Source organism: Salvelinus fontinalis, chromosome 40, assembly GCF_029448725.1.
Source record: "Salvelinus fontinalis isolate EN_2023a chromosome 40, ASM2944872v1, whole genome shotgun sequence".
Lineage (NCBI taxonomy): Eukaryota > Metazoa > Chordata > Actinopteri > Salmoniformes > Salmonidae > Salvelinus > Salvelinus fontinalis.
The window spans coordinates 12,812,201-12,839,140 of NC_074704.1; the positions used below are offsets into that span (position 1 = coordinate 12,812,201).

General features: G+C 42.7%; 2 protein-coding genes across 4 annotated transcripts in view; one reads left to right on the forward strand and one right to left on the reverse strand.

Annotated features, from left to right (window-relative positions):
* LOC129839689 (pre-B-cell leukemia transcription factor 1-like) overlaps nucleotides 1-1,370 on the forward strand; it is a 41,873-nt gene extending 40,503 nt beyond the window's left edge. The window contains exon 9 of one of the 2 annotated variants that reach the window (XM_055907260.1): nucleotides 452-1,370. In XM_055907260.1, the coding sequence (XP_055763235.1) occupies nucleotides 452-544 (93 nt within the window). In that variant the 3' untranslated portion in view covers nucleotides 545-1,370. The remainder of the gene's footprint in view (nucleotides 1-451) is intronic. The other variant, XM_055907261.1, reaches the window with a different exon arrangement.
* A 4,506-nt stretch (nucleotides 1,371-5,876) lies between these two features.
* On the reverse strand, nucleotides 5,877-26,914 carry LOC129839690 (uncharacterized). Of its 2 annotated transcripts, XM_055907262.1 has the most exons (20): nucleotides 26,794-26,913; nucleotides 26,223-26,311; nucleotides 20,127-20,205; nucleotides 19,972-20,018; nucleotides 19,720-19,798; nucleotides 19,116-19,389; nucleotides 18,537-18,703; nucleotides 15,704-15,983; nucleotides 15,322-15,476; nucleotides 14,896-15,190; nucleotides 14,558-14,673; nucleotides 14,029-14,416; nucleotides 13,900-13,931; nucleotides 13,730-13,788; nucleotides 13,409-13,623; nucleotides 12,963-13,219; nucleotides 12,679-12,813; nucleotides 12,416-12,563; nucleotides 9,221-9,247; nucleotides 5,877-8,385 (listed from the first exon to the last, which is right to left on the reverse strand). In XM_055907262.1, exons 1-20 carry the CDS (start codon nucleotides 26,812-26,814, stop codon nucleotides 8,069-8,071), a joined length of 3,180 nt encoding a protein of 1,059 aa, XP_055763237.1. In that variant the 5' UTR covers nucleotides 26,815-26,913; the 3' UTR covers nucleotides 5,877-8,068. The 2 variants fall into 2 exon arrangements, with proteins under 2 accessions (XP_055763237.1, XP_055763239.1); XM_055907264.1 differs by lacking the exons at nucleotides 18,537-18,703; nucleotides 19,116-19,389; nucleotides 19,720-19,798; nucleotides 19,972-20,018 and having other exon boundaries at nucleotides 26,794-26,914.
* Between the last annotated feature and the right edge of the window lie 26 nt (nucleotides 26,915-26,940).

Below are 26,940 nucleotides of genomic sequence, written 5' to 3' on the forward strand. Positions count from 1 at the left end.
TGAGTATCTATGGTAACACTCTATTTACCACCACTGTCTCCATGTCAGTATCTATGGTAACACTCTGTTTACCACCACTGTCTTCATGTCAGTATCTATGGTAACACTCTGTTTACCACCACTGTCTTCATGTCAGTATCTATGGTAACACTCTGTTTACCACCACTGTCTTCATGTCAGTATCTATGGTAACACTCTGTGTATAATTTATGTGAGTATCTATGGTAATACTCTGTTTCCCACCACTGTCTGCCAGTTTTTTAAACTGAGATCTTGTAGGTGGGAGACCAACTCATGTGAACACCTTCAATTGATGTCTTTTATCAAATCTTTTTCCCTCCCTCTTTTCATCTCCCTCTCTCCTTCTCTCTCCCTCCTCGCTTCCCTTTCTCTCTCTCTCCTCGCTTCCCTTTCTCTCTCCCTCCTCGCTTCCCTTTCTCTCTCTCTCCAGGTTGATAGTGGATGGCAGGACAGCACCGATCCCCCCTCCCTCACCCCCCCTCACGGGGCACCGGGCAGCGTGCACTCGGACACCTCAAACTGAGACACACACTCACCCCAAACGCCCCCCACCCCTCTACCCTTCAAATTCCACTTCCTCCACCCTCACACAGCCACGCCTCTACCCACCCAATCACTCACCTGTATCTCAAACTAACCCAAGTCCCAATCCCTCTCCTGTATCTCAAACTAACCCATTTCCCAAATATGCCCCCCCACATATCAGTCGTACCTCAAACTGAGACAACTTCCCCCTGCTTTACCTGTACCCGAGCATCACTCTCCCCCTCCACTCCCGATGCACCATAACCCCCTAGCTCTTCCTTCCTCTCTCCCGCCTCCTCTCCCCCCTCCCCTATCCCTCTATCCCTCCTCCCCCCTCCTCTCCCTCCCTCCTTTATCCCTCTCTCTCTCCCTCTGCTATCCCTCTATATCCCTCCTCTCCCTCCCTCCATTGTCTGACATAAGTCTTTTTCTTTATTTTTATAACCACTTATTTTTTCTCTCGTTTAAAAAAAGAAGATAATTTAGTCACATGTATTTTTTTTTTTCTAATACTGTTTCACAAAGACGCACCAGCCGCGTGTGTTGGAGCCTGACGTGGACGCATCATGTTACTCAAAAAGAAGAAGAATAATAATAATAAAAAAATGAATAACAAGAAAAATAAAGAAAAAAAATCTACTGTTTCTCGTCTTCCATGCATGTAGTCCCTTTTAGGTGTTTAGCAACGATTGTACTTTTCCTTTTACTTTTTAGACTTTTTAAAAAACAAACAGTTGCTACAGAGACAAAATGTACACAACGGAAAGTTCTAAATGGCAGAAAATAACCAAAAATGAATAAATACATTGTATGTCAATTATTAAGCTCTGTCTGCTGTCTCATTTTATTATGGAGAGTTGGACGATCAATATACATTACATACACTATATATACAAAAGTATGTGGACAACCCTTAAAATGAGTGGATTCGGCTATTTCAACCACACCCGTAGCTTACATGTGTATAAAATCGAGCAGACAGCCATGCAATCTCCATAGACAAACATTGGCAGTAGAATGGCCTTACTGAAGAGCTCATTGACTTTCAACGTGGCACCGTCATAGGATGCCACCTTTCCAACAAATCAGTTGATCAAATTTCTTGCCTGCTAAAGCTGCCCTGGTCAACTGTAAGTGCTGTTATTGTGAAGTGGAAACGTCTCAGAGCAACAACGGCTCAGCTGTGAAGTGGTAGGCCACACAAGCTCACAGAACGGGACCGTCGAGTGCTGAAGTGCGTAGCGCGTATAAATCGTTTGTCCTCGGTTGTAACACTCTACCGAGTTCCAAACTGCCTCTGGAAGCAACGTTGGCATAAGAACTGTGTGATGAATCACGCTTCCCCATCTGGCAGTCCGACGGAACAATCTGGGTTTGGAGAACGCTACCTGCCACAATGCATAGCGCCAACTGTAAAGTTTGGTGGAGGAGGAAAAATGGTCTGAGGATGTTTTTCATGGTTCGGGCCCCTTAGTTCCAGTGAAGGGAAATCTTAATGCTAAAATTACGTTCTAGACGATTCTGTGCTTCCAGCTTTGTGGCAACAGTTCGGGGAAAGCTCTTTCCTGTTTCAGCATAACAAAGCGAGGCCCATGCAGAAATGGTTTGTTGAGATCGGTGTGGAAGAACATGATTGGCCTGCACAGAGCCCTGACATCAACCCCGTCAAACACCTTTGGGATGAATTGGAACGCCGACTGCGAGCCAGGCCTAATCGCACAACATCAGTACCCGACCTCACTAATGCTCTTGTGGCTGAATGTAAGTAAGTCCCCGCAGCAATGTTCCAACATCTAGTGGACAGCCTTCCCAGAAGAGCGGAGGCTGTTATAGCAGCGAAGGGGGACCAACTCATTATTAATGCCCATGATTTTGTGACGAGATGTTGGACGAGCAGGTGTCCACATACCTTTGGTCATCTAGTGTACATAATAAGAAAATGTAGATGCATTAATTAATAACTACTAATGTATTAACAATACAAACGCTAGCATATACTGTATGTCACAGTAGAAGTATTATGTCACAGTAGAGGATCATTCAAATATCAGTCGTTGATCTTGTAACCTGCAAACATAAATTAATTGGTATCATCGACCATCCATCAACAGTTTTTATGTAAAAAAAAATATGACATTTACATTTTTAAACAGCGTAGAAATAACACTATATAAGCTTCTGCACTATATACAGATATAAAAATGTTTGGGTCACAACATTAAAACAGTCCCTGATCTTGTAGTCAGCTGCCAGTGTACCAGAGTAGCACAGTCACGTTGTTTGATAAGACGATATTTTCACGGTGATGTCACCTTTTATGTTGATGTTTGTAAACAACAAGTTCCCTGTTGTGTGTGATGAGTCTACATAAAATACTTGTAATTGAAGATATTCAAAATGTTTATGGTTTTGTATATTGTGCCAATACACTGACTTCCTGTTAGCAGTGCCATGGCTATGTCGAGGTGTATGGGTGTCTCTGTAGTGGGAGACTGCACCTTATTGAAGTGAATATATCTACATTAATGTATTTCTATTGCTATATAAGAGCACGTGGTTATGTACACTCTCTCTAGTAACTAATGTTTTATTTCTCGTGTTTAGGATTCAAAAAATAAAATACACGATTGTTTTCGCTGCAAAATCAGATAATAAATTAAGGAACTCTTAACTATATCTCCCGGTGAAGACAGGACATTATATTTACCCGCTGTAGCGCCATCTTGTGGTGTAACTGGATAAAAAAATATATAACTTGTTTACACTTGTTAAAGGTCCCGAACAGTCATTCTGAGTCTGTAAAATAGCATTTTGAGTAACCAGGTGTCCATCCAACCATTTCATGCGGATTAATTACCTGATGCATGAAAGATTGTCACGACCGGGCTGACGGAAACAGGAAATGCTCGTACACTGATAAATGCCGACAGACAATACGTTCTTTCGACATGGCGGGCTCTTTTTGTGTAGGTAAAATTAATTGTGAGAATTGGCGGTGGAAAACGCCTTTATGCGCAAATATTGATATAATAACCAATTTATCAAGGTAAACTTGTAGTCACGCGATATGTTGTGTGGTCCTTCCATTATGACTCGGGAAAGCATGCAGTTTATTAGGCTTCAGATTAAATAAAGTATGATAAACTTCACAGGATGGTGAATATGCATGGTGATGAGCTTTATGCTAATTTCCAATAAATATCGAGGGTCTTATTCTGGGGACATGTTGATTTATGATTGGCTGCCGTTTGACTAATACAAATTATCTCATTATGTAGGTATCCTAACCCCACTTTATCTGTGAGCTGTTGACGAGAGAGCACTTGCCAAGACCAGGATGGGCACATTTGCTATTTAACGCAACAGTTGTTGTGACAAAATCATCAGTAGAGCTGAAAATGCTATGGAAACCCATTTAACTTAGATTTTTCATTCAGTACATGGGAATTTATTTTTATGTGCACTACGTCACCAGGCACAGCATTTTATCCACAATAGAGGTCGCCAGTTTGTAGTCCAAAAAAACGGAAATGAGTTACCTCTAGTTCTTTCAGCCATCCCTACGGGGAATGAAGAGTTTTGGTATAAATGTCCAAAATAAGTCCGAGGTTAACGCAGGCTTAGGAGATCTTATACGTTTTGTTTTATGAGATAATATCAGTCAGGAATGAAGTTGAACTTTATAAATTATGAAGCCTTTAAGCTTTGTGTTTTTTATTATTACATAAATGTCCACAAATGTACAAAAAGTGACATTAGCTGATAAAGATGATCTCAGAACAAAATGTATAAACTCCCCTAAGCCTGTGTTTACCAGAGAACTTATTTTCTGCAATGATTAAAAAACCTTACAAAAACACCATTCATTTTTCCATGGGCTTTGACCAACGAACCATGGTGGAGTTAGTGCCTACAAAAAGACGGGATTAATTGTTCTCTCTATAAATCAGTTTGACGGAAACACATCTCTGGTGGGAAAATTTATTTTGTGCCGATTTTTTTGAATATTCGCATTAACATCTGTCTCAAACTGGATGGTAACCTAGCTACAGACTAAATCATCACCCCTAATATTTTGCCAAGATTAAAAGTTTCTCATGTCAAACTATCAGGAAGTCTGAAAAGACCGACTGAGTGGGGGGAGCTAATAGGCTGCGATGTCTCTTGATGTAATGACCTGACAATTAGTCTGAGTTTTGGGCCCTTCCCCCACTTTGTTTCATGCTGGCTAAAGACCTAGCTAGCCAGTAACTAGCTAACACCAGACCCAGATGAAAGCGGAAACCTATAAGTGTATTTGCCTTAGAAAGTATATTTACAGGTTTCCCCTATTCATCAAACACGCTGCTATGTAAACCACACCATTCTGCGATGTTGGTTTACAAGGCGGAAGTTATTTAAATTAGGTAAGAAAATGAGATGTTACCATTGGTGTATTCAAATTTGAGGATTTTGTGACGTCACAAAAAGCCCCTAATAACTCCGGGTCCTGAATCCAAGTGGTGGACAAGGGAGAGGGGACTTAATGATACAACTTTATCAATGCAGAAGCAACAGTAATTTTTCATACTTAGATCTGATTTCATCCCAAAATTATCACATTTCATGAAAAACATGATACTGACTGTGCAGGACCTTTAACAAAAGAAGTCCCTTGATAAAGTGCCAGAACATAAAGAATATAGTAGTTACAGTTTATGAGCTCGGTTAAACTGCAGGTAGAATCAACATGGATCACACACAAATTATTTTACAACACAGAACCATTAGGAGAATGAGTTGTTCACAATTGAATTCCTCATAGTCTCATTGCTTATGATTTTGAGTTGATGAGACTAAGACAAGTATAAGGTTTGATGAGACCAGTTACCTGCAGACTTCACTTCTGTTGGTGAGGCTGTGGATTAAAAGAGGGTGATGTACTATGGTGAAATAATCAATTGTATCATCATTCAATTAAATCAACAACACTACTACTACTACTACTACTACTACTACTACTACTACAACAACAACAACAACAACAGCACTACTACTACCACTACTACTACCGCTACTACTACTACTACTACAACTACTACTACTACTACTACTACTACAACAACAACAACAACAACAGCACTACTACTACCACTACTACTACCGCTACTACTACTACTACTACCACTACTACTACCGCTACTACTACTACTACTACAACTACTACTACTACTAGTACTACTACTACTACTACAACAACAACAACAACAACAACAGTTCCTAAATGTAACAGTCACCATCTCTGAAGCTCATGTCATATACAGTACCAGTCAAAAGTTTGGACACACCTGCTCATTTCAGTGTTTATTTATTTGTACTATTTTCTACATTGTAGAATAATAGTGAAGACATCAAAACTATGAAATAAAACATATGGAATCAGGTAGTAAACAAAAAAGTGTTAAACATAAAATACCTTTTATATTTGAGATTCTTCAAAGTAGCCACCCTTTGCCTTGATGACAGCTTTGCACACTCTTGGCATTCTCTCAACCAGCTTCATGAGGAATGCTTTTCCAACAGTCTTGAAGGAGTTCCCACATATGCTGAGCACTTGTTGGCTTCTTTTCCTTCACTCACTAACAAAAAATTATATCCCATTTAGACAACTTCCTGATCAAAACATTTCAGTGCAATAGTGAAGGTGTAAACTTGGCAGTAGAAAGCCTAACAGTATATTTTACCTTTCAGCTTCCCTATCAAATGCCACAGAAAGTATTTTACTCTATCCACAAAATTAAGGAAATTAGAATGGAATGTCAGGCAAGAAAATGGCCTTGCTGAAATCCTAACCCCCATGAATGTCAACTAACCAGATTGCAACCAGGTAAAGGTGATAAAATAATGAGCAATATATAATTTTTAAGACTTTGTTTGTTAAACTATCAGAAACCATGTGGGGATGGGATCAAGTGAGCAGGTTGAGGAATAATTAGCCCATTAAAAAAATAAACCTACATTAGGATTATTGTTTTGTCGAGAAATTATCATTATTTAACTGTCTACATCATTTCAAGGGCTACGGTATCAAGAATGGTTCTCAGTTTGTCAACAAGTTGTGGTTCTAGTTGTGTGAAGGAAAGATGATGACAGTCAACGTATAAACAAGGAACTGAACTTTTAAAGAACAGACTCATTTTCCCCTACTGTTTCACTTCTCTCTCTAACTTAGACAGATCATTCTGGTTCTTCCTTCTCAGGGTCTTCAGTGTGATCTCCACAGCTCCCTCAGGACTGTATCTCTCCACCATCTGATCCACTGTGACCTGACTGCCAGCGTTCCTCAGTTGCCAAACAGCCAGCCCCTAATCGGGTACAGATTTCTAGATAAAGGATATACAGTATTTGTAATCTCAAGAGCAAGAGTTGCGTCTATATTTCCGGAACAATCACAAAAGGAGACCACTAGTCCCTATTGTTGGAAAATAACGACATGAAAATATAAAATGTTGGATGCTCTTAGAAATACCATTATATAAACATAGACACTATATCTAAACAGAGATATATCTGGTGTTCAGACAGTACAGCTGTCTATGTACACTATATCTAAACAGAGATTTATCTGGTGTTCAGACAGTACAGCTGTCTATATACACTATATCTATACAGAGATTTATCTGGTGTTCAGACAGTACAGCTGTCTATATACACTATATCTATACAGAGATTTATCTGGTGTTCAGACAGTACAGCTGTCTATATACACTATATCTATACAGAGATTTATCTGGTGTTCAGACAGTACAGCTGTCTAAATACACTATATCTATACAGACATATATCTGGTGTTCAGACAGTACAGCTGTCTATATACACTATATCTAAACAGAGATATATCTGGTGTTCAGACAGTACAGCTGTCTATATACACTATATCTATACAGATATATATCTGGTGTTCAGACAGTACAGCTGTCTATATACACTATATCTATACAGAGATTTATCTGGTGTTCAGAGAGTACAGCTGTCTATATACACTATATCTATACAGAGATATATCTGGTGTTCAGACAGTACAGCTGTCCAGTACAAGTCAGTTGTCTGGTAGATGTTATGTCTCACATGTTGTTGTCTGAGACCTGCCCAAGATGATTCAACATTCACCATGTTCCAGATAGAAATTCATTCATCTTGTAGTCTGCAGCCAGTGTACCAGAGTAACACAGGTTGGTTGTCTGGTAGACAGTAGCCTTAGTGATGTCACCTTGCCTGAGACCTGGGGCTTGTATAGTAAACTACAGACTGATGGGAGTGCTGGTGAGAATGGTGTCCAATCACGTTACACACCAACCACCTCTGGTCAGGATGGCTCCTCCTCAAAGTACTGCTCTCTGTCTCTGATAAATGTTTCGTTATCTTCTGAGTTTGTGAAGTGGTATCCATGGCTACCTGTCTCAGACTGTCTGTCTCTTTCAGAGCATGTATTAGTATAGTGATATAATATATCCTGATGCTGTTGTATCCATGGCTACCTGTCTCAGACTGTCTGCTCTTCCAGGTCTTCGACCAGGCAGGGATCTACTTCCTTCAGGACCTGGTAGAAGTGTTTCTGGGCACGAGCCCCCTTCTTTACCACCATGTCCAGCAGGGCTTGGTTCTGTAGGGTCTTGGTGGATTTACTGACCACCTCCTCCCTCTCCTCATCAATCAGAACCCCACGATCCTGGAGACGCAGGAATAAGGGCTGTAAGAGTCCCATCCGAGTCTCTAGAGCCATCCTGTGTCTTCTGATAAAGGCCCCAACAGGGGGAGCAGAGGGGTTGGCAGGAGGGGCTGCAGGGGAAACAGCTGAAACTGGGAGGGGGAAATTATGTATTAAAACCCTGTCTAGGATGACAAGATACTGTCTAGGATTACCTTTAGTGTGTTATTGAGAGGTTTATAATGTTGGTGAATCTCTAGTTTGTTATTGAGGTTTATAATGTTGGTGAATCTCTAGTGTGTTATTGAGGTTTATAATGGTGATGAATCTCTAGTTTATAATTGAGGTTTATAATGGTGATGCATCTCTAGTTTGTTATTGAGGTTTATAATGGTGATGCATCTCTAGTTTGTTATTGAGGTTTATAATGGTGATGCATCTCTAGTTTGTTATTGAGGTTTATAATGGTGATGAATCTCTAGTTTGTTATTGAGGTTTATAATGGTGATGAATCTCTAATTTGTTATTGAGGTTTATAATGGTGGTGAATCTCTAGTTTGTTATTGAGGTTTATAATGGTGGTGAATCTCTAGTTTGTTATTGAGGTTTATAATGGTGGTGAATCTCTAGTTTGTAATTGAGAGGTTTATAATGGTGGTGAATCTCTAGTTTGTTATTGAGGTTTATAATGGTGGTGAATCTCTAGTTTGTTATTGAGGTTTATAATGGTGGTGAATCTCTAGTTTGTAATTGAGAGGTTTATAATGGTGGTGAATCTCTAGTTTGTTATTGAGGTTTATAATGGTGATGAATCTCTAGTTTGTTATTGAGGTTTATAATGGTGATGAATCTCTAGTTTGTTATTGAGAGGTTTATAATGGTGGTGAATCTCTAGTTTGTTAGTGAGGTTTATAATGGTGATGAATCTCTAGTTTGTTATTGAGAGGTTTATAATGGTGATGAATGTCAGTGGAAAGTCAACAGTACCTGTAGAGGTGACATCTGTTGGTGAGGCTGAGGATGAAAAGAGGTGTTTTACTACCTGATAAAAGGTACGTTCATTATAACCAACCATAATCATATGATTTAATATATGTTTTAATCCAAGGCTCATCTGTAAAAGAGACCTTGGTCTCAGTATGACTCCCTGATGAAATAAAAAGGTAAAAAAATAAAATAACAATAATTCAAAAATGACAAAAAAGACCATCACCACTACTGCTACTACTACCACTACTACTACTGCTACTACTGCTACCACTACCACCACTACTACTACCGCTACCACCACTACCACACTACTGCTACCACTACCACCACTACTACTACCACCACTACCACACTACTGCTACCACTACCACCACTACTACTACCACCACTACCACACTACTGCTACTACTGCTACCACTACCACCACTACTACTACCGCTACCACCATCACTACTACTACTACCACCACCACCACTACAACTACTGCTACTACTGCTACCACTACTCCTACTGCTACCACTACCACCACTACTACTATCACTACCACCACCACTACTTCTACTGCTACTACTGCTACCACTGCTACCACCACTACTACTACCGCTACCACCACCACTACTACTACTACCGCCACCACCACTACAACTACTGCTACTACTGCTACCACTACTCCTACTGCTACCACTACCACTACTGCTACCACCACCACTACTACCACTACCACCACTACTACTACCGCTACCACCACCACTACTACCACCACCACCACTACAACTACTGCTACTACTGCTACCACTACTCCTACTGCTACCACGACCACTACTGCTACCACCACTACCACCACCACCACCACTACTACTACTACCGCTGCTACTACCACTACTGCTACCACCACCACTACTACTACTAACGCTGCTACTACCACTACTACTACTGCTACTACCACTACTACTACCACCACTACTATTACTACTACTACCACTACCACTACTGCTACCACCACTACTATTAATACCACTACCACTACCACTACTACTACCACCACTACTACTACTACTACTACCACTACCACTACTGCTACCACCACTACTATTAATACCACTACCACTACCACTACTACTACCACCACTACTATTACTACTGCTACCACCACTACTATTAATACCACTACCACTACCACTACTGCTACCACCACTACTATTAATACCACCACCACTACCACTACTGCTACCACCACTACCACCACTACTACTACTACTACCGCTGCTACTACTACTACTACCGCTGCTACTACTACTACTGCTACCACTACCACCACTACTACTACCGCTGCTACTACTACTACTACCACCACCACCACCACTACTACTACCACTACTACTACCACCACTACTATTACTACTACCACCACTACCACTACTGCTACCACCACCACCACCACTACTACTACTACTACCGCTGCTACTACTACTACTGCTACCACTACCACCACTACTACTACCGCTGCTACTATCACCACTACTACTACCCAAAACTACTACCACCACAACCACTACCACTACTACTACCACTACTGCTACTACCACTACTACTACTGCTACTACTGCTACCACTACCACCACTACTACTACCACTACCACCACTACTGCTACTATCACTGCTACTACTCTGCTACTAGTGGTAGCAGTAGTAGCAGTAGTAGTAGTGGTAGTAGCAGTAGTGGTAGTAGTAGTGGTAGTGGTAGTGGTGGTAGTAGCAGTAGTGGTAGTAGTAGTGGTAGTGGTAGTGGTAGTAGTAGTAGTAGTGGTAGTAGCAGTAGTGGTAGTAGTAGTGGTGGTGGTAGTAGCAGCGGTGGTGGTAGCGGTAGTAGTAGTGGTGGTAGTAGTTTTTGGTAGTAGTAGTGGTGATAGTAGCAGCGGTAGTAGTAGTGGTGGTAGTAGTAGTAGTGGTGGTAGTAGTAGTGGTAGTAGCAGCAGTAGTAGTAGTAGTGGTAGTAGCAGCAGTAGTAGTAGTGATAGTGGCGGTGGTGGCAGTGGTAGTAGCAGCAGTAGTAGTAGTGGTGGTAGTAGTAGTGGTGGTAGTAGTAGTAGTAGTAGTGGTAGTAGCAGCAGTAGTAGTAGTGGTGGTGGTAGCAGTAGTAGCAGTAGTTGTAGTGGTGGTAGCAGTAGTAATGCTAATGCTACCACCACTACTGCTACCACCACTGCTACCACCGATACTACTACTACCACCACTACTACTACCACTGCTGCTCCTACCACCACTACTACCACCACTACTACTACTGCCACCACTACTACTACTACCACCGATACTACTACTACCACCACTACTACTACTACCACCACCACTACTACCACCACTACTACTACCACCACTACTACTACCACCACTACTGCTATCACCACTACTGCTACTACCACTACTACCACTACCACCACCACTACTACTACCACCACCACCACTACTGCTACTACCACCACTACTGCTACCACCGCTACCACTACTACCACCACTACTACTACTACTACTACTACCACCACCACTACTACTACTACCACCACCACCACTACTACTACTACTACCACCACTGCTACTACCACTACTACTACCACCACCACCACTACCACTGCTACTACCACTACTGCTACCACTGCTACTACTACCACCACCACCACCACTACTACTACTACTACTACCACCACTGCTACTACCACTACTACTACCATCACCACCACTACCACTGCTACCACTGCTACTACCACTACTGCTACCACTGCTACTACTACCACCGCTACTACCACTACTACTACTACCACCACCACCACCACTACCACTACTACTACCACTACTACCACTACTACTACCACCACCATCACTGCTACCACTACTACAACCACTGCTACTACCACCACTGCTACTACCACTGCTACCACTGCTACTACTACCACGACCACCACTACTACCACCACCACCACTACTACTGCTACTATTGCTACTACTACCACCACTACTACTACCACCACTACTACCACTACCACTACCACCACTACTACTACTGCTATTGCTACTACCACTACTGCCACCACCACCACTACTGCTATTGCTACTACTACTACTACTGCTATTGCTACTACTACTACTACTACTACTGCTAGTATTGCTACTACTACCACTACTACTTTGTGTTACCTGGAAGCCAGATAAGTCTTTCCCAGACAGATTCTTCACCACCATTGTCTTTCAGAAGAATATTAACTTGCTCAACAACGGTTTGTATGAACAACTGAAATGTTGGGAAGTAGTTTTCATAGGATTCAAAATCCACAAATTCTGCATCCTGGTAGAAAGATAAAGTGTCAATTACATAATATTTAAATATATAAAGGTAACAACATCATAAGATCGTGTTCAGGTGCAAGCAATGTCTCTTCTCTCTCTAGCTTAGATATCACCTTTGGTTGAATTAGATATTCATCTGTAAGATCTGCGGAGAGCTCGTATTCTTTATTTGGAGTTAGTTGGCAGCGAGGATTTGTTTCAATATAGATGTATTTGTCTCCATTCCTTCTTTTCCATTCCTCCTGCACCTTGTTTTCACAAAATCACGTTATTATTTGTTTAAATCAGAAAACATTGTCCAAGCAATAACATTAACAAAACATGAATTCGTGGTTTAATGTCCTGTGTGCTTCATTGAATTCAGACAAAGTAGAGTTGACATTTCAGATGGTCTTACCTCCCTGATCACAACATTTCTGGGAAGCAACAACACATTCAGGATGGACCTCTTTTCAGGAACAACTGGGGGTTTGTAGAACAACAAGACAAGTGCTCGTATAGGAATGGTGGGAGAGTCTTCATCCTTGACTTCACCATAAGCAGAGAATCCACTGATGTTTATTATGATGTGTGTTTCTGTTATCTCAAGAGGAGGGAGAAACTCCATGTTGTCATCAGTCACATGGGCTACAGACAGGAAGTGACATCCACCACCTGGTAAAGAAAGAGAACATTTAGAGCTGTCTCTGACCAACAAGACAAACATAACAATGCTGAGACTGTAGCAGAAAATAAAATACACAATAATGAGTAAATAAATAAGCAAATAATGAGAATATGATCTTTCAGAAGAGTCCTGAAACATGAAAAGTGAAATTAACCCTTCATGATATTATTACTCACTATTGTAGATCTCACAGTGTGGGAGGTGTAGTTGACAGACAGACCCCTTAAGGCATCTAAACTTGAACAGGGGTCCTGCAGGTCTCTTGCCATTCTGGGATAGAAACCTCATGTCCCAGTGGACTGTCTTATAGAACACCTCTCCCTCTCCCTCCATCCTAAACACCAGGCCTGTTATACTGCACTGGAACAGACCTGCACGGGGGCACTGGAATCTAGAACAAACAATGAAGAATTTCATTTTGTGAGATTTCCTGGATTTAAGGTATTGTCCTTCTTTTATACAAACTACCAATGATAACATTAAATATATAAAGTTACCGGTACTCTCCCCTGTTCTCCTGACCATGGATTCCAGGTGTAAATTCATCTGGAGAACTCTAAAATGTAGAAACAATAGATACTGTAATTCAACCAGTAGTGTGAAGAATAGTTTTTAAATTCAAATGTTCTCTCTTTCTGTCTTTCTCTCTTTACAGTGAGGGTCTTACCATGTGATGGTGATCCAAGAGGAGAGGAGAATCTAAAGAGAAGCAGATAAACATCAATCATCATGTTTTACTATACAACTTCAACTACATCATTGTTCCAGATTAAGATGTTAGCTTTATAGCTGTTACCCCTTTCTCTTCCCAACTCCTCATCCATCCTCTGGGTGTTCTCCTGGGTGTTCTCCTGGGTGTTCTCCTGGGTGTTCTCCTGGGTGTTCTCTGGGTGTTCTCCTGGGTGTTCCCCTGGGTGTTCCCCTGGGTGTTCTCCTGGGTGTTCTCCTGGGTGTTCCCCTGGGTGTTCTCCTGGGTGTTCTCTGGGTGTTCTCCTGGGTGTTCCCCTGGGTGTTCCCCTGGGTGTTCCCCTGGGTGTTCCCCTGGGTGTTCCCCTGGGTGTTCTCTGGGTGTTCCCCTGGGTGTTCTCCTGGGTTTTCACAGATACCTCTGTGTTGAGACTGTTAGCCATCTTCAGTTGGCTTCCTAGGATGGTTGAAAAGTCCATCTCCAGCTTTGGGATTTTCTAGATTCAAATCAACAGAATAAATAGAGACATACTTCTATAATAGCAACATGTTCTATGTTAATTTGACCTGTCTTCTGTTCTATTGTGAACATGTTGGTCACCATGGCAGCAGTGAGAAGGGCAGGGACAATCAGGCACCTTATGTTTGATGATGGTCCGGGCTCTGCCAGTCAGTGGGACACAATCCTCAATCTTTTCACCCCTAGAAACTAGACCAGGCCTGGATGGTTCATTAATTGTTATCATTTTCTTTTCTGCAGGGGTCATCAAAAAGAGAGAGAAAAAAAGTGTAAAGTGAAAAGAGGGAGAGAGAGAGTTTAAAGTGTTGTTAGCTGGTTAACATACCAACAGGCTAGTGTAATAGTCAGTTATTAAGAAACAGTCAACAGGTTGTGCGGGATCTTTGTGTGAATCTCTATCACTCAATATCCCAGATCTGAGTGTGTAATGATAAATCTATCGTCTGGCTGTGTTACCTCTACTGTGATATCTCTCGAACTTCTCTGCATGATCTTCCTGGTTCATCCTCCTCAGGATCCTCTGTGTGATCTTCACAGCTTCCTCAGGGCCGTATGTCTTCACCATCTGATCCGCTGTGACCTGTCTGTCAGCGTTTTCCAGCTGAGTTTCTGGGATGGGAGGAAAGCCAGTCAGGTAAGGTGGAAGCTGTTTGCTTGGAGTCAGTTCCTTCTGAAATATTTTCAGCTCGTCTGTGCTCAGCTCCTCCAGAGTGGCCAGCAGCAGAGCGTCTCTTTTCTTCTCTGTAGGTTTCTAAGAAAACAACAACAGAACAGATAGAATTTTAATTTGGTGACAACCCTTTCTTTCTGTCAGTCTATCTGTCTCCATGTCTTTTACCAGGTGTGGGCTATGTTAACCTAAACATCTCCTCTCCTCCTCACCGTGACCAGTTCATATTTGTCCTTTGTGATTCTAGTGTCTTTGCTGCCTGCTGCCTCTCTGTCCAAGGCTCTAGAACTTCCAGGCAGATGGACATGTTTCTTCTCCCTCTCTTTGTCACTGCCAGTGTCTGATGAGTCGCGCCACCATTTTGTTGCTGTGGTAGATACAGGTATAGAAGAGGAAGTGAAGAGAGATAATGGTGTTATTCTCATTACATTTTCCTATTTATCTACAATTATCAATCTACATCATGTTGTCTTCGTTTAAGCAATTACAATGAGCCTGTCCTCCTATAACTCCCCCAACCAGCTTCCTCTGGCTTAGACCTACACTGAACTGTGATTGTGATGTATAGATTGATGTACATTATTGTTATGTTACCTCTAGTGTGATCTCGCTCTAACTTCTCTGCCAGATCATCCAGCTTCATCTCCCTCAGGATCCTCAGTGTGATCCTCACAGCTCTCTCAGGGCCGTATCTCTTCACCATCTGATCAACTGTGTCCTGTCTGTCAGTGTTCTCCAGCTGGCTCTCTGGGATTGGAGGACAGTCAGGCAGCTGGACCGTAGTCAGGTTAGACTGAAATGTCTTCAGCTGTTCTTCAGTGAGCTCCTCCAGAGTGGTCAGCAGCAGAGCTGGAACATCCAACATGAAGGGTCTCTAAAATAACAAAGACGACAAGATAGAAATAAAGGGATAGAAATACAGACTACTGATATAAAAAAAGAACATGAACATAGCCACACACACATACAAACAACGTGATACAGGAATATATTTTAGGCTACTGCTACTCTGTCATATATGCATAGTCGCTTTAACCATACCTACATGTACATACTACCTCAATTAGCTCGACTAACCGGTGCCTGTATATAGCCTCGCTACTTTTATAGCCTCACTACTGTATATAGCCTCACTATTATTATAGCCTCACTACTGTATATAGCCTCACTATTATTATAGCCTCACTACTGTATATAGCCTCACTATTATAGCCTCACTACTGTATATAGCCTCACTACTGTATATAGCCTCACTACTGTATATAGCCTCGCTAATGCTATTTTTCACTGCCTTTTTACTGTTGTTTTGATTTCTTTACTTAACTATTGTTCACCTAATACCTATTTTTAACTTAAAAATTGCACTGTTGATTAGAGTCTGTAAGTAAGCATTTCTCTGTTGTATTCGGCGCACGTGACAAATAAACTTTGATTTGATTCACAGCTTTTTTTGTCTGATGGTGTGTGTAGGGATGCCGCCTGACCCCCACCACTCATAGTGTATGTGTGTACTGTATAATTTCATACTGTAGAACTGACTATAACAGTGAGTACAGGTGATGTAACATATGAGGGTAGAACTGACTATGACAGTGAGTACAGGTGTTATAACATATGAGGGTAGAACTGTAGAACTGACTATAACAGTGAGTACAGGTGTGTAACATATGAGGGTAGAACTGACTATAACAGTGAGTACAGGTGTTTAACATATGAGGGTAGAACTGACTATGACAGTGAGTACAGGTGATATAACATATGAGGGTAGAACTGTAGAACTGACTATGACAGTGAGTACATGTGTTTTAACATATGAGGGTAGAACTGACTATGACAGTGAGTACAGGTGTTTAACATATGAGGGTAGAACTGTAGAACTGACTATGACAGTGAGTACAGGTGTTTAACATATGAGGGTAGAACTGTATAACTGACTATGACAGTGAGTACAGGTGTTTTAACATATGAGGGTAGAACTGTAGAACTGACTATGACAGTGAGTACAGGTGATGTAACATATGAGGGTAGAACTGACTATGACAGTGAGTACAGGTGTTTTAACATATGAGTGTAGAACTGTAGAACTGACTATGACAGTGAGTACATGTGTTTTAACATATGAGGGTAGAACTGACTATGACAGTGAGTACAGGTGTTTTAACATATGAGGGTAGAACTGTAGAACTGACTATGACAGTGAGTACATGTGTTTTAACATATGAGGGTAGAACTGACTATGACAGTGAGTACAGGTGTTTTAACATATGAGGGTAGAACTGTAGAACTGACTATGACAGTGAGTACAGGTGATGTAACATATGAGTGTAGAACTGTAGAACTGACTATGACAGTGAGTACAGGTGATGTAACATATGAGGGTAGAACTGACTATAACAGTGAGTACAGGTGTGTAACATATGAGGGTAGAACTGACTATAACAGTGAGTACAGGTGTTTAACATATGAGGGTAGAACTGACTATGACAGTGAGTACAGGTGATATAACATATGAGGGTAGAACTGTAGAACTGACTATAACAGTGAGTACAGGTGATGTAACATATGAGAGTAGAACTGACTATGACAGTGAGTACAGGTGTTTAACATATGAGGGTAGAACTGTAGAACTGACTATGACAGTGAGTACAGGTGATGTAACATATGAGGATAGAACTGACTATAACAGTGAGTACAGGTGTTTTAACATATGAGGGTAGAACTGACTATGACAGTGAGTACAGGTGTTTAACATATGAGGGTAGAACTGACTATAACAGTGAGTACAGGTGTGTAACATATGAGGGTAGAACTGACTATGACAGTGAGTACAGGTGTTTAACATATGAGGGTAGAACTGACTATAACAGTGAGTACAGGTGATGTAACATATGAGGGTAGAACTGACTATAACAGTGAGTACAGGTGTTTAACATATGAGGGTAGAACTGTAGAACTGACTATAACAGTGAGTACAGGTGATGTAACATATGAGGGTAGAACTGTAGAACTGACTATGACAGTGAGTACAGGTGATGTAACATATGAGGGTAGAACTGACTATGACAGTGAGTACAGGTGATGTAACATATGAGGGTAGAACTGACTATAACAGTGAGTACAGGTGTTTAACATATGAGGGTAGAACTGACTATAACAGTGAGTACAGGTGTTTAACATATGAGGGTAGAACTGTAGAACTGACTATGACAGTGAGTACAGGTGATGTAACATATGAGGGTAGAACTGACTATAACAGTGAGTACAGGTGTTTAACATATGAGGGTAGAACTGTAGAACTGACTATAACAGTGAGTACAGGTGATGTAACATATGAGGGTAGAACTGTAGAACTGACTATAACAGTGAGTACAGGTGTTTAACATATGAGGGTAGAAGTGGTCCTACACTTCTCTAACCGTCCTCTTACCTGTGAGCTGAGCTGTCCTGAACTACCAGCAGAATCTAACGACAACAACTTCTTAGACGAACCAGGGAAGGAAGGAGTTGGAGCTGGAGCGAAAGGAGGCCATGAAGGGAAACAGAAGGATATGGGCCTGAGTTGGAATAAGGACAAGTGAGAGGGTGAGGCAGTACCTGAGAAAGAGGGGGAAACATGGGAAATAGAGGGGAAGATAGGAGGGGGGATAGAGAGTCAGTTAGGGTTCTTGTCTACAATCCTACTTCTCTGATCTCTAACTTCTCTGACAGATCATTCTGGTTCATCTTCCAGATTAGGCAGCACAGGAAGAGATATACAGTCATGATTAGAAAGTCTAATACATTTGTGAAATCTTTGCTACTGTATTGGTGATTGTATGTATGGATTGTAATGAATGTTGGATTGTTGTTTAATATAATGGGGTCACCTGGATACATCATGAATAAACATTATAAAAGAGGGGTCTGCTGAATGTTATTATGAAGTCAGTTGAATGTTCTTTCTGGTTAGAACTACACTGAACTGTAATGGTGATGTATAGATTGATGTACATTGTTGTTATGTTACCTCCAGTGTAATCTCTCTCTAACTTCTCTGCTAGGTCTACTCGATTCATCCACTTCAGGGTCATAAGTGTGATCTTCACAGTTCTCTCAGGGTCGTATCTCTTCATCATCTGATCCACTGTGACCTGTCTGTCAGTGTTCTCCAGCTGGCTCTCTGGGATTGGAGGACAGCCAGGCAGCCAGGCCCAACACAGGTACCACTGAAATGTCTTCAGCTCGTGTGGGTTCATCTCCTCCAGAGTGGTCAGTAGCAGAGCTGGAACATCCAACATTCTCTAAACAACAAAGGTGATGAAGGAATATAAAACCTGACTACTGGTATAAAATAAAGAACATGAATATATTGATATTCTCATTCTCATATCATCATGTAATAGATTACATTAGGAACTTTAGCGCGCGCACACACACACACACACACACACACACACACACACACACACACACACACACACACACACACACACACACACACACACACACACACACACACACACACACACACACACACACACACACACACACACACACACAGTATGTGGCTGTGATCTATGTGGTTTGATCACAATGACATTTGACTTCTCAGACATGACCTCCAGTGTTACCTTTCTGAACCTCAGCTTCTCCTTCAGCCTAGAGATCTCAGTCTCCAGATCACGACACTCCTCCTCAGACAGGGTCAAACTGGACACAAGAAACAGTCACTTCACTGCTCTGTTCCCCTACAGCACCACCACATCCTGTGGTCACTTCACTGTTCCATATTAATTTCACAGGTCATGAGGATGCTGTAATAAAATCTGTTATGGTAGAATTGTTAATATCAGACTCATAATACTTGTATTATGTCCACTCACCTTCCAGAAGAGGTGCTGGCAGACTGCTCATCCCTGTTGGCCTCTGCCTGCGACACACACCCATAAACAAACACACACAGTATTCTTCAGAGAATACTGTGATCTATTGTATGTGATTTGCTCACATTGACTTTAGACATGACCACTACTCTTACCTTCAGCACCTCCAGGTTCCCCTCCAGCCTAGAGATCTCAGTCTCCAGATCACAACACTCCTCCTCAGACCGGGTCAACCTGGACACAGGAAACAGTCACCCACTTCCCTGTTCCCCTACACCAACACTACATGCTGTGGTCACTACACTGTTCTGTTCCCCTACACCACCACCACATGCTGTGGTCACTACACTGTTCTGTTCCCCTACACCACCACCACATGCTGTGGTCACTACACTGTTCTGTTCCCCTACACCACCACCACATGCTGTGGTCACTACACTGTTCTGTTCCCCTACACCACCACCACATGCTGTGGTCACTACACTGTTCTACATTTATTTCACTCAGTTCATGAGGATTATGTAATAGAGGTATAGAAGAGATGTTAGAGGGTCAATTCTCCACTTTTAAAGTTGATTATCTCTCCATCACCAGACCAGTAGACTCACATATTCAAAGTTACCAGTGTCTATAGCAAATCAATCAAATTTATTTTATAAAGACCTTTTATAATCAGCAGTTGTGACAAAGTGCTTACACAGAAACACAGCCTAAAACCCCAAACAGCAAGCAATGCAGATGTTGAAGCACGGTAGCAAGGAAGAAACTCCCTAGAAAGGCCGGAACCTAGGATGAAACCAGTGGAGGCTGCTGAGGGGAGGACGGCTCATAGTAAAGCCTTGAATAAAGTCAATGGAATGGAGATCCTCCAGGTGTAATTCACATTCTGTATTAGTCTATTCTCTACCGGTAAAGAAGATTGTGGACTTCAGGAAACAGCAGAGGGAGCACCCCCCTATCCACATCGACAGGACAGTAGTGGAGAAGGTGGAAAGTTTTAAGTTCCTTGGCGTACACATCACGGACAAGCTGAAATGGTCCACCCACACAGACAGCGTGGTGAAGAAGGCGCAACAGCGCCTCTTCAACCTCAGGAGGCTGAAGAAATCTGGCTTGTCACCTAAAACACTCACAAACCTTTACAGATGCACAATTGAGAGCATCCTGTCCGGCTGTATCACCACCTTTTACGGCAATTCCACCACCCTCAACCGCAAGGCTCTCCAGAGGGTAGTGTGAGGTCTGCACAACGCATCACCGGGGGCAAACTACCTGCCCTCCAGGACACCTACAGCACCTGATGTCACAGGAAGGCCAAAAAGATCATCAAGGATAACAACCACCCGAGCCACTGCCTGTTCACCCCGCTATCATCCAGAAGGCGAGGTCAGTACAGGTGCATCAAAACAGGGACCGAGAGACTGAAAAACAGCTTCTATCTCAAGGCCATCAGACTGTTAAACAGCCGTCACTAACACAGAGAGGCTGCTGCCTACATAAAGACTTAAAATCGGCCACTTTAATAAATAGATCACTAGTCACTTTAATAATGCCACTTTAATAATGTTTACATATCTTGCATTACTCATCCCATATGTATATACTGTATTCTATACCATCTATTGCATCTTGCCTTTGCCGCACGACCATGGCTCATCCATTTATATATATGTATATATTTTTATTCCATCCCTACTTAGATTTTTGTGTATTAGGTAGTTGTTGTGGAACTGTTAGATTACTTGTTAGATATTACTGCACTGTCGGGAACTAGAAGCACAAGCATTTTGCTACACTCGCAATAACATCTGGTAACCATGTGTATGTGACCAATACATTTGATTTGAAGTGGATCTATGTAATATTTAAAGCAGCTCAGCTGATGTAGAAATCCAGCACTACTGAGTGGACAGAACCAAATTCTATAGAATTCTACAGTATACCATTTGTGGACAGGGAGACGGTCCACTCATAGCCTTATTTATTTGTTTTCTAATGGTCAAAGGTTGAGTCCGTTTTAATTTAAATGTTCTCTTGTTGCCTATTCTACATAGAGTAGAAAATTTTGACTTTTGTTGCATTTAAGGGAGTTAATGTCTTATTAACATCTTATTCAGGGGAGCTGAGCCCTGTAATTCACACCCTGGACTAGTATACTCTATGTCCACTCTGAGGGGTGTCCCTGACTGCACCAGGTAGATAATATACTCTAAGGGGTGTCCCTGGCGGCACCAGGTAGATAATATACTCTATGTCCACTCTGAGGGGTGTCCCTGACTGCACCAGGTAGATAATATACTCTATGTCACAGGCAATCAGCGCTGAGACCGTGGCTACTTAACGTTACTAGCTCGGTATTTAAAGTTGTTATATTATCTTTAGTAGTCTATTTTCCGGTAAAAGCATATGCGTATTATTCAAAATGTCTCAAATATTTACTTTACTACAAATATTTATTTGCTACAACCATTGAATCTGTCTTTGAGCGTCAAGGGACGTTAATGGCTAGCTCGGTCCACGACGTTATGTTGTTATATTTTTTAATCTTGAAATACAAGGGCAAATGTTATTAATCAGTGACTGAAATTTCACGCTAGGTGATATTCACTTCCGGACTTGGTGAAGGCTCAAAGCGTTATAGAACGCCCCTCTGAATAACGGGGAGTGATTTTGGCTTAACTGCGTTGGGGAAAAGAAAGTCGCGTTAGGAAACCCCTACTCTGTGCAGTGCGCGTGTGCAATAGCTCAATTCGCCTTTGCACAACTTCTAAACAACGCGATTTTTAAAAACTTTTGCAAAGGATAAATCTACAAAACTGTAATCCACTCTTTTCATAACAGATTGTAGTTTTGGGAACAGAAAACTGTATTGAGATCAAATGATTCATCGATGAGAAAATGTGCAGAATGTCGAACAAAATCCATCTCTTTCCATCTTCTCCCACTGATGGCTTCTTCTCACTACCATATTTGGTAGTGAGTGAAAATGGCAAGTAGATGCTTCACATGAGACATTATCTCTCTCATTGTTCTTTGGTAAAAAAAATCATATTTTTGTTGTTGTGCAGCTCAACTTTTATGGTGCATTACCGCCATCTATCGTTCTGGAATTGTAGTTTGTTGCTTAACTAATATTCTGTGTTTAGATATAATTGAGCATTTATGCTAAAACCAGAGGCAGTGTGAGCACTGTGTCTAGAGCAGAAGCAATACCATTGAACTCGTCTTATAGGCCTAATAGGATAGGGGAACACTGTCTGTCTAGCCTATTCGAAATAAATTAGGGTTATATCGCTACTTGATATAAATATATACATTACGTAAGGGATAATCAACGAGGGCTATGCGTTCTATGGAAAATAATGAACCACGTTGAAGGCGTGTTCCACGACTTTCTAGAGTGGAACTGAACTTCTACGGAGTTGCATTATTTTCCATACAACGCATAGACCCCAGAGTTGATTTAACTATTGCTATAATTTAACACATTTGCCGCCAGAAATGTGTTCATTTGCCGGTAGAAATGTGTTCAACATCCACTGAAGTAGCTAGCTAGCAACTTGACTACATAGCTACAGTAGTTGCCGTGGTAACCAAACAAACAGACTTGCTAGTTTAGCTAACCAAACCATCAGTCCAAGCTTGCCATTATGAAAATACAATTCAACAATGGCAGTAATGTTTTCAATTGGACTTTTGCTTTCAAAAGTAGCTCAAACATAGAACATGTAAAAATGAACTATAACCATAGAATTCTACTTGCAAATATACCTGCCATTACACTTCCCACACTGCCCCTACTCGGATGGTATCGCGCCGTCCCAACCTTCGCTCTCTCTCCCCCGCTACTCTCTCCTCTTCCATCCTATCATCTCTTCCCTCTGCTCAAACCTTCTCCAACCTATCTCCTGATTCTGCCTCCTCAACCCTCCTCTCCTCCCTTTCTGCATCCTTTGACTCTCTATGTCCCCTATCCTCCAGGCCGGCTCGGTCCTCCCCTCCTGCTCCGTGGCTCGACGACTCGTTGCGAGCTCACAGAACAGGGCTCCGGGCAGCCGAGCGGAAATGGAGGAAAACTCGCCTCCCTGCGGACCTGGCATCCTTTCACTCCCTCCTCTCTACATTCTCCTCTTCTGTCTCTGCTGCTAAAGCCAATTTCTACCACTCTAAATTCCAAGCATCTGCCTCTAACCCTAGGAAGCTCTTTGCCACCTTCTCCTCCCTCCTGAATCCTCCTCCCCCCTCCTCCCTCTCTGCTGATGACTTCGTCAACCATTTTGAAAAGAAGGTCGACGACATCCGATCCTCGTTTGCTAAGTCAAACGACACCGCTGGTTCTGCTCACACTGCCCTACCCTGTGCTTTGACCTCTTTCTCGCCTCTCTCTCCAGATGAAATCTCGCGTCTTGTGACGGCCGGCCGCCCAACAACCTGCCCGCTTGACCCTATCCCCTCCTCTCTTCTCCAGACCATTTCCGGAGACCTTCTCCCTTACCTCACCTCGCTCATCAACTCATCCTTGACCGCTGGCTACGTCCCTTCCGTCTTCAAGAGAGCGAGAGTTGCACCCCTTCTGAAAAAACCTACACTCGATCCCTCCGATGTCAACAACTACAGACCAGTATCCCTTCTTTCTTTTCTCTCCAAAACTCTTGAACGTGCCGTCCTTGGCCAGCTCTCCTGCTATCTCTCTCAGAATGACCTTCTTGATCCAAATCAGTCAGGTTTCAAGACTAGTCATTCAACTGAGACTGATCTTCTCTGTGTCACGGAGGCGCTCCGCACTGCTAAAGCTAACTCTCTCTCCTCTGCTCTCATCCTTCTAGACCTATCGGCTGCCTTTGATACTGTGAGCCATCAGATCCTCCTCTCCACCCTCTCCGAGCTGGGCATCTCCGGCGCGGCCCACGCTTGGATTGCGTCCTACCTGACAGGTCGCTCCTACCAGGTGGCGTGGCGAGAATCTGTCTCCGCACCACGTGCTCTCACCACTGGTGTCCCCCAGGGCTCTGTTCTAGGCCCTCTCCTATTCTCGCTATACACCAAGTCACTTGGCTCTGTCATATCCTCACATGGTCTCTCCTATCATTGCTATGCAGACGACACACAATTAATCTTCTCCTTTCCCCCCTCTGATAACCAGGTGGTGAATCGCATCTCTGCATGTCTGGCAGACATATCAGTGTGGATGACGGATCACCACCTCAAGCTGAACCTCGGCAAGACGGAGCTGCTCTTCCTCCCGGGGAAGGACTGCCCGTTCCATGATCTCGCCATCACGGTTGACAACTCCATTGTGTCCTCCTCCCAGAGTGCTAAGAACCTTGGCGTGATCCTGGACAACACCCTGTCGTTCTCAACTAACATCAAGGCGGTGACCCGTTCCTGTAGGTTCATGCTCTACAACATTCGCAGAGTACGACCCTGCCTCACGCAGGAAGCGGCGCAGGTCCTAATCCAGGCACTTGTCATCTCCCGTCTGGATTACTGCAACTCGCTGTTGGCTGGGCTCCCTGCCTGTGCCATTAAACTCCTACAACTCATCCAGAACGCCGCAGCCCGTCTGGTGTTCAACTTTCCCAAGTTCTCTCACGTCACCCCGCTCCTCCGCTCTCTCCACTGGCTTCCAGTTGAAGCTCGCATCCGCTACAAGACCATGGTGTTTGCCTACGGAGCTGTGAGGGGAACGGCACCTCCGTACCTTCAGGCTCTGATCAGGCCCTACACCCAAACAAGGGCACTGCGTTCATCCACCTCTGGCCTGCTCGCCTCCCTACCTCTGAGGAAGTACAGTTCCCGCTCAGCCCAGTCAAAACTGTTCGCTGCTCTGGCACCCCAATGGTGGAACAAACTCCCTTACGACGCCAGGTCAGCGGAGTCAATCACCACCTTCCGGAGACACCTGAAACCCCACCTCTTTAAGGAATACCTAGGATAGGATAAAGTAATCCTTCTATCCCCCCCCCCCCCCCCCCCCCCCCCCCCCCTTAAAAGAGTTAGATGCACTATTGTAAAGTGGTTGTTCCACTGGATATCATAAGGTGAATGCACCAATTTGTAAGTCGCTCTGGATAAGAGCGTCTGCTAAATGACTTAAATGTAAATGTAAATGTAATGTCCACTCATATCCTCTAAGGGTTGTCCCTGGCTGCACCAGGTAGATAATATACTCTATGTCCGCTCATATCCTCTGAGAGGTGGTCCTTGCTGTACCAGGTAGAGAATAGAAAATATCCTCTATGTCCACTCACATTCCAGAAGAGGTGCTGGGGAGTTCGCTGGACGGCTCTTCACTCTCCTCCCCTGCTGGCTCCCTTTCCTTTTCAGAGGCAGCTCCCTCCTACACACACACACACACACACCACACACAACTTTATGGATGAAACAGTCGTTGTTGAGAACACTGTCTGTTGTCATGTCTCTTGCCAACATCTCTTGAATGAGATGGTTTGCGATTGAAATGCAGATTCTAACATATTTCAGCCTTATTCAGTCCTTCGAATGGCGTGCAAATGAATGGCGTGCAGATACTACTATGAATTCATAGCTAGATTATAACCTAGACATTTTAATGTAGGCCTATGAACTATTACATCACATGTCGTTGCATTTCCTCAAGCAAGTCACTTTTCCCCATTATTCCCATTACTTTGATCCAGTCAATCTCGCACTTCCGTGTTGGTCTAAATTAAATATGTAATTGATACAATTTAGCCGACTGTACTGTTTATTAAAAACAAACTTTTCCCGGGATATTTACATATAAATATAATATCCATGAAAGAACGGCATACTCAGTTATCCGTTACCCTATTTTCTTACCCTGAATCCATCCATTTTCATACACTACAGGCGCAGCCAGCTGACTGTAAATAATTAAGCCTGATAGCAGAGCGCTACAGTTTCCTTTAGTTTTCAGCAGCCCAGCCCATCCTGTGGTGTAACCTCCCTATTGTCTCCGGCAAGCAC

Coding starts and splice junctions, on each gene's coding strand:
- LOC129839690 (XM_055907262.1), bottom strand. CDS start 26,814: ATGAAAATGGATGGATTCAGG. Junction 13,220..13,408: donor ACACTGTGAGATCTACAATA/GTGAGTAATAAT, acceptor TTTCTTTACCAG/GTGGTGGATGTCACTTCCTG. Junction 9,248..12,415: donor AAGACTTATCTGGCTTCCAG/GTAACACAAAGT, acceptor TTTCATCCTCAG/CCTCACCAACAGATGTCACC.